We start from the raw sequence: 7027 nt of genomic DNA, 5'->3' as shown, positions 1-7027 counted from the left end.
GCGCGGGGGAGATCGGAATCCCTTTCACGTCGGGAATGTGTATAACCCTTGCCGTGGGCCGCGGCTTTCGGAGAAATCGGGATCAGATATCCCGAGCATTCCACTGGGATGATTGTCGGGTGCTATATTGAGTCCTCCCGCGAACCGCCTTATCACGGGGCCGCGACGGAATGTCAAAACATCGTCGAAAGCTATCTTTGACCGAGAGCACGTTTAGCACAAAGAGGATCGTCGCACAGTAGTCTTCTTATTACCGGGAATTTAATGTGATAGTCGCGTCATGGTCGCGAACAGGAATAGAGTCGTGATAAATGATATTATCTGTATCGTTGCGAATCAACATATGTTAAGTAAACTCACTTATCGCGATATAGATTTTTCGAATACGGAAATATCAATCTTTCAAATAACTTTATTTTTTCCGGAAAGTGTTTAATTTTCCACAGATAAATTTTAAAAAGTAAAATATCCTTTAAGTACAAATTTTTTGGTCTTCAGTAACAATTTCAATTAGCTCTTAAGTAAAAATATTACAGACTATTATAATTTATTTCAACTTTCCAATATTTTATTTTATGTCATATTTTTGTAATTATGCCTCGAATTAAAATTTTATTAAGATAAATTCTTGAAATTGAAATGTCATTTTCTTCAAAATATTTATATTTGTGAAATTCTTTGTTTCCCTAATCGCATATAAATCAAAAGTTACAGACACCTCAATGTTTCCGCGAAACAGACTTCAATGAATTTGCTATTAAAAAGACATCGGATGAGTGAAAGATCAAAGATCAAATAATGATACACAACATATTTGTAGAAATCACATTTCCTGAGTATTTCCATTATTCTAAGCCATTTTCCATTATTCCGATCTAAATGTATCATACCGATAGATACGATCGCTGGATGATAAATAATGTATAACGGATAATGAATTGTATTACAAACATTTCAAGCTTTGAATAATAGAACAATAGTTTTAAATGAAAAAACAATGTGTAATCTTATTGGAATAATCACTCAAAGATGCGATTGTCCTGTATCCCGATTCTGTAACTTTTAACAACGGTGTCGTTTTATTGTTATTGGACAGGTATTATACAGATAGAAAAGTCAATAATAATATAATACTGAACTGTTAAAAATTACAGAATCATAGTGTGTACTGGGATCAATTCGATCGTAACTCTCTAAAACTTTCAAAGTGAATCTCATTCCAAAGATTAAAATCTCACTCTTAAATATTGAAAATTGAGTCATTCTTTTTTAAGACTGACTGAATTTTTACTCTTTAAAATGAATTCCACGTTAAAGAATTTAGAGAGCAGAAGAAGGTAGCAAAACGTTTCTCCGTATTTTCAGATACAATCAGACAGTAATCGGATACGAATTTGGAACACAGCAACGTTGGCTGCTTATTATCGCGACTATACCGTCTCGATAATCGCAGTTCATGCATTCCTGTCTTGATAAGATAGCAGCAGTTAATCGTGACTCAATTTTCGTTCGCTCACCAAGTCTGCCCACATGTATATTACGAGCGAAAATATATTCGCCTGATAGTCAAGAAATGTGCACATACATATGTATATGGTGCACAGCCGGCAGAAATGCTGATTCTTTCGGTATACGAGCGCCACACTCGCATAAGGCGGCAGCAAACAAATATATGTACCTATACACGCATACACGCACACATTTCCAAGAGTGAGTTTGATCCGATGAAGTCAGTTGGCAACAAATTATGCCGAGGCATAAACCGACCCAATGAATGTCATCGCCAGGATAATCATCCTACTTGTGTGTTGCCAATGATATAATTTCTCTAGCCGGACGTCGAACTCTAGTTCACGTTTACCATGCGCAAACCAGCCCGTGGCCCACGCGACAGGCATACAACACATCTAAGGTCAATCCCCGGAGGTTAAATCGCTAATAAAGTTTGATACTCAACGCATTAGGGATTATATCATGTTATTTTGATGCAAATTAGCATAGATTTTAAGCGAAAATTTTATACATTGATCTGTATTATTTACGTATTTTGAATGATTAATATAATTGTTAAATATAATTATTATAATAATAAATACTGCATCAATTCAAATTATTTAGGAGAATAGTAAGCATTTAATTTAGCACATGATGTTTGAATGTCCTCCGTCTGCAATTATGTTTTCAATGTCTTCATCTGAATCTGGATCCTTTTTTGTCCAACCAAAGATTTGCTCAGTTTTTCTTACTGTTCTAGATTTTCAAAAAATGTGAAAAAATTCAGAGTTGTGTACTTTTTAACATCATCTCTATATAATAATACAAAATAAATATTATTTGATATTTTGGAAAGAAAAAAACCGGATTCTACTCTTTCCTCTTTATTTGGAAAAATTTGAGAAATTTTGCTTTGTATTAAAAAGACTCAAATTACAGAGGAAGGGTTAATTACATATTGCCACCGCGGAATGTTTCTGCGAGTCGTCATGTAATAACATATAAGCATATGAAATGATCTTTATTGTTCCATGCAGAAGATTCTGTCAATATTTGCAGATTCAAAAATATTATAAAAACGTATATTACGCATATACGTAAATTGTAAGATTCAGAATCCTTGTAGAAATACTTGAATCTATACGGAAGAGGAGTAAATGAACTCTGAACTGGCAAAAGCTCGCTGCTACCACGAACTTCCCGATGACTTGACTCGGTAAAAGCAAAAAGTACTTGAGGAATCTTCATCTTCTTTTTGCATATCTAACGAGACGACGTTCCAAAAATTCAAACTGCAACGAGAGAGAGAGAGAGAGAGAGAGAGAGAAAGAGAGAGAGAGAGAGAGCATGACGCGCAGTTAAAGAGATGCATCAAAGAGAGTTTGAGAAAGCAAGAGAAGATAGAGAGACGGAAAAAGAAAGAGAGAAGCGTGAAATTCCGTCGGACCTCTAAAAATAATCGCTTACAAAAAGGAAGAGTAACACAAGTACGCATATCTGGTCTTCGAGTAAAAGCGTAGACCTATTTATGTATCGCCCATTGCAGTAGAGATGGAATCCCGATCCCTTCGTATGGTCGTTAACATTGTTTGTCCCTGGAGGAAGGAAGGAGAGTCGTAGGAATGTGAAAAGCTATGCCAGCACAAACGGCCGATTTCTTGGCGGTTAATTCCAAGTCCGAATCTCTTGTACGTCGAAATGGCAAAACAATCTGGGAATTTCATGTGGTATCCTTGAAAAAAAAGGAGAAAAATCTCAGAAATAATCGCAGCAAAGCGCGAGAAGATAGCCTTCGCTCGAATCTTCTGTTTATTAAATGAAATGTGAAAAAGGACGTTTACATTAAATAATTAAAGATATAATTTCCTCGTCGTAAAAATTAATTAAATTACATTTTTAAACAACAACCAGAACTTATGTGACAAATATTTGATTTTTATATAAATTAGCGTAAAATAATGACGTTTAATAGTAAAAAATATCTGTTGTAAAACGAGAAAAAATATAGAAATTTTTTAATTAAACTTATTTCCAAAGTTTATACAATTTTTATTTGTTCGAATAAAAAATAGTAAAGACAAACTCGAATTTTTACAAGAAATATACAATTTAATAAGAGCTTAAATAAAAAAGTAAGTCTTTTTCGAATGAATTGCAGTGCAAGGAACGAGGAAAGCGTGATAAGAACAGCACTTTGCGGATGGTAGATACCGATGAACAAGTCGAATTCTTTCCGCCCCGGCAGCACGTGGGAATTTCGCGGCATGCCCTCAGTTCACCTCCTGGGAAAGACAAAAATAATTGTGGAAGCCGAGCGAACGTGCAGAAAAAGATATACATAGCATAGACACGAGTGAATTTGAGGGGGAATAAGCGAATGCATCCGATTTCGAAAAAGCCAGAGCCATTTAAAATCAATTCTGATATTCGATCTAAAAGATCGACAAATTCCTCATTCTAAAATTCCATAATTTTTCCTGATGTTTTCAATAATATTTTGAAATTTTTTATATTTTTGTCCTGATTTGGAAATCATCGAATATACATATTTTGTTGAGAGAGCAATATAATGTAGCATAAATTAATATTAATGTTGCTGACACCAATTGCATTTAATTATTAAGTTGATAGAATTCCAAAACTGCATAGATGTAATGTATTCATATTAAACTTTTTTAAAGCCAAGAATTTTAATTTTTCAAAAAATTTTGCAAAATTCCCTGATTTTTCCTTCCTTTCTCTGACTATTTTTTATTTGTCTGATATTATTCTGATTTCCAGTTTTGTGGCAATCTTGAATATTAACAATTTTTAAGAACGTAAAAAAGATTCACGCCAACATAATCACGTTTGACTGATCGACATACTTATGGTTGATGACGACCGAGATCGTCTTCGGGGTTTTATTTCAAGAATGTTAATATAATTTCGCTGATGAAATTTTGACGCTAAAAATATATGAAAAAGGACTTCTCAAGCGTCATTTAATTTGTCTGCGTATAAGTTCATTATCGGACGCTTTCGATATCTATAATAAATATCAATATCAGCAGAAATTATATCAGCATTAATCTTTACTTGATTCGTTCAAAATTAGCCAAACAACAAAACAAGATAAGGAATGACATTCTCAGCATTTGTCATATTTACGGTGCAATTTTTTTTTTCAAAGTCCGTATTTTCGATATACAAGAAAATACATTTTTTAATGATATGCCTTTAAAGAAGAAGAAAAAGCAAAAAAATTGTTAAAATGTACATGTTGAAATATTCGACAACGGAAATAAAGGATCGCTAGCATCCCCGGCGGCGCGAAAGGAGCATCATCTCGGCGAGTTTGAAGAAGCGATGGACGGTAGCGTATCCGCTCATTCCGACATTGATCGTACGCCTTCGGCAATCCTCGTGGCTCTCCGTGGCGTCACTTCGTGGACCGCCTGGGGCCCTACGCGAGCGTAACACCGGTAGCTACCATGCCAAAAGGGTCCCATGGTGCGAGTTACGCGAGATCAGGAGAAACAGAGACAAGCGGAAAAATAGAAGAAACAGCGGGATAAAGAGAGAGAAGAAAAGAAAGGGAAGAAGAGGAAGAAACCTGTGGAGGACGTTGTGAAGAGGAGGGGCAAGATGGAGAGGGGAGGGGGAGGGCGGAGAGAGAGAAAGAGAAAGAAAGGGCGAAATATCCGAAGGGGGAGGGCCGAAACGACAGGGATCCAGGGGGAACCGGCATCTTTTCTTCACGATGTATTGACGCTCGAAAGAACGGCGTTAAGGCCCCTCTCTCCCTTCCATCCGCCACGACGCCACGTACTACGTCGATTCCTCTGCCCCCTTGGCCAACCTCGGCACGAAGCCGATGTCGATGGGCCCGAAGCGGAGAGAAGGTCGAGAGGGGAGCCAACAACGGCGCGGCGGCCGTGGCGGAGAGCAGAAGAGGGCGGATTCGAGAGGACGGGAGACATTCCAATCTCTCGTGGCAAAGTCTGCTTGCCTGCCTGGCTTGCCTGCTTGTTCCCTCGCTTGTCTGCTCGCCGCTTGCCAAGTCACCGTCCGAAACCCGGCCCACACTACACCAAATGCCATACGGACGATCGTAACTGTGGAATCTCCCGGGATATCAATCCGATCGATTTTTATTTCGAACTAACAATGAATTATACAATCAAAGAATCTGCCAAAAAATGGTCCGAAAATTTAAAGTGTGATGCGCGAAAATAATCTCGAGAAACTAAGCTCCATTTACCTAATCCAGTAATACTCTTGAATTTTCTTCTAGACTTGCGAGTGAAACGAATGCGTATTTACATATTTCAGAGAGAAAGAGAAAGAGAAAAACAATTAAAAAAGATTTGTAATTAAAAATCCAATTCAGTTAAATACATTTTTCATTCTGTTGATGAACGTAGATAATAGTACTGAGAGGAAAAAAATTTTGCCTCAAGATGATTAGTTGAATAACAGAAGCTCTGCAAATATATACCTAGTTTGTATAGGAATATAAATAATATATTTCGCGATTGTATTATGCGCGTATTGCCAAAGCATTTTTTCGTAGTAGTATTGATAATTGCACTTGACAAGTTGCAACGCAGAAATTGAACTAGAATGCAGCATGTATAAATGTACATCTCCAAGTACGCTTTCAATACGTGAGAAAAAGTGAAGCGCACAATGCAGCATAGCATACGCTGTGCTGCAGAGATCCAGTTACAAAGAACGAATCTGCTTTCACATTTATCGAATTCCAACGCTGTTCATTCCTTCGTTCGTTCTGCATACCGTACTACCGAGAATTCGTCTCGAGTGATTTTGCGAAGCCGAGACCACATTATTGCGATATTATTGCCCGCATGGTGACGACGAAAGGATGATATATATAGAGAATGTCTAAAAAAAAACCTGAATGTCATTTTAATGACAAATTTATTACCTGATTCGAGTCAGCAAAATAATAAAAAGTTTCGAATTATAAAATTACACTAAAAAAAAAAGTTTGATAACAGCCTCAAATATTTAGTGAAATAATGCCAATCAAATGTTTGATAAATATAATTAAAACTAATTTTACTTTGGCATTATTTCATTAAATTCGGTAGCTCTTATTAAACTTTTTTTTTCGGTGTAATTGTAAGAGAAACAAATTTTTTTAGAAATCAAACTTTGTCTTTTAACTAAATAAATAATTCTCTTGCATATATTTTATGAGGTTCTATTCTCAAAATAATTTCACATCGTGGAAATTTCATATCGTGGAATCTTTTCAATCTTTATTTAATGTTAGTAGATATTTAATGTTAGTAGATAACGATCGTATCAAATAATATTAATTTACGATAATACATATTCATTCTTCAAAATGCTATAAAATAGAAATTTCATCGTGTTTGGGCATTAAAAGAATATCTGCATAATCAGGTATGTAATTAATTATGGCGATCCAATGACGATTAGGTGGCGCCAACAGAAATCAGCAACGACTGAGAATAAGCAACAGTTGAGAATAACGATGTCAATGACTTCGAAATATCGAATT

The 7027-nt window shown here is 36.0% G+C and overlaps 1 protein-coding gene across 1 annotated transcript in view; it reads right to left on the bottom strand.

Annotated features, from left to right (window-relative positions):
- Nucleotides 1–3731: 3731 nt before the first annotated feature.
- Nucleotides 3732–7027, bottom strand: part of LOC108684948 (protein WWC2-like) — a 44367-nt gene continuing 41071 nt past the window's right edge. Inside the window, exon 4 of the mRNA XM_018189509.1 lies at nt 3732–3776. Coding sequence (XP_018044998.1) covers nt 3765–3776 — 12 coding nt within the window. The 3' untranslated portion in view covers nt 3732–3764. The remainder of the gene's footprint in view (nt 3777–7027) is intronic.

The sequence above is a fragment of the Atta colombica genome, unplaced genomic scaffold, assembly GCF_001594045.1.
Source record: "Atta colombica isolate Treedump-2 unplaced genomic scaffold, Acol1.0 scaffold141, whole genome shotgun sequence".
Classification (NCBI taxonomy): domain Eukaryota; kingdom Metazoa; phylum Arthropoda; class Insecta; order Hymenoptera; family Formicidae; genus Atta; species Atta colombica.
Note: the sequence above shows the minus strand (reverse complement) of the source record. Positions and strands in the feature narration are given on the sequence as shown.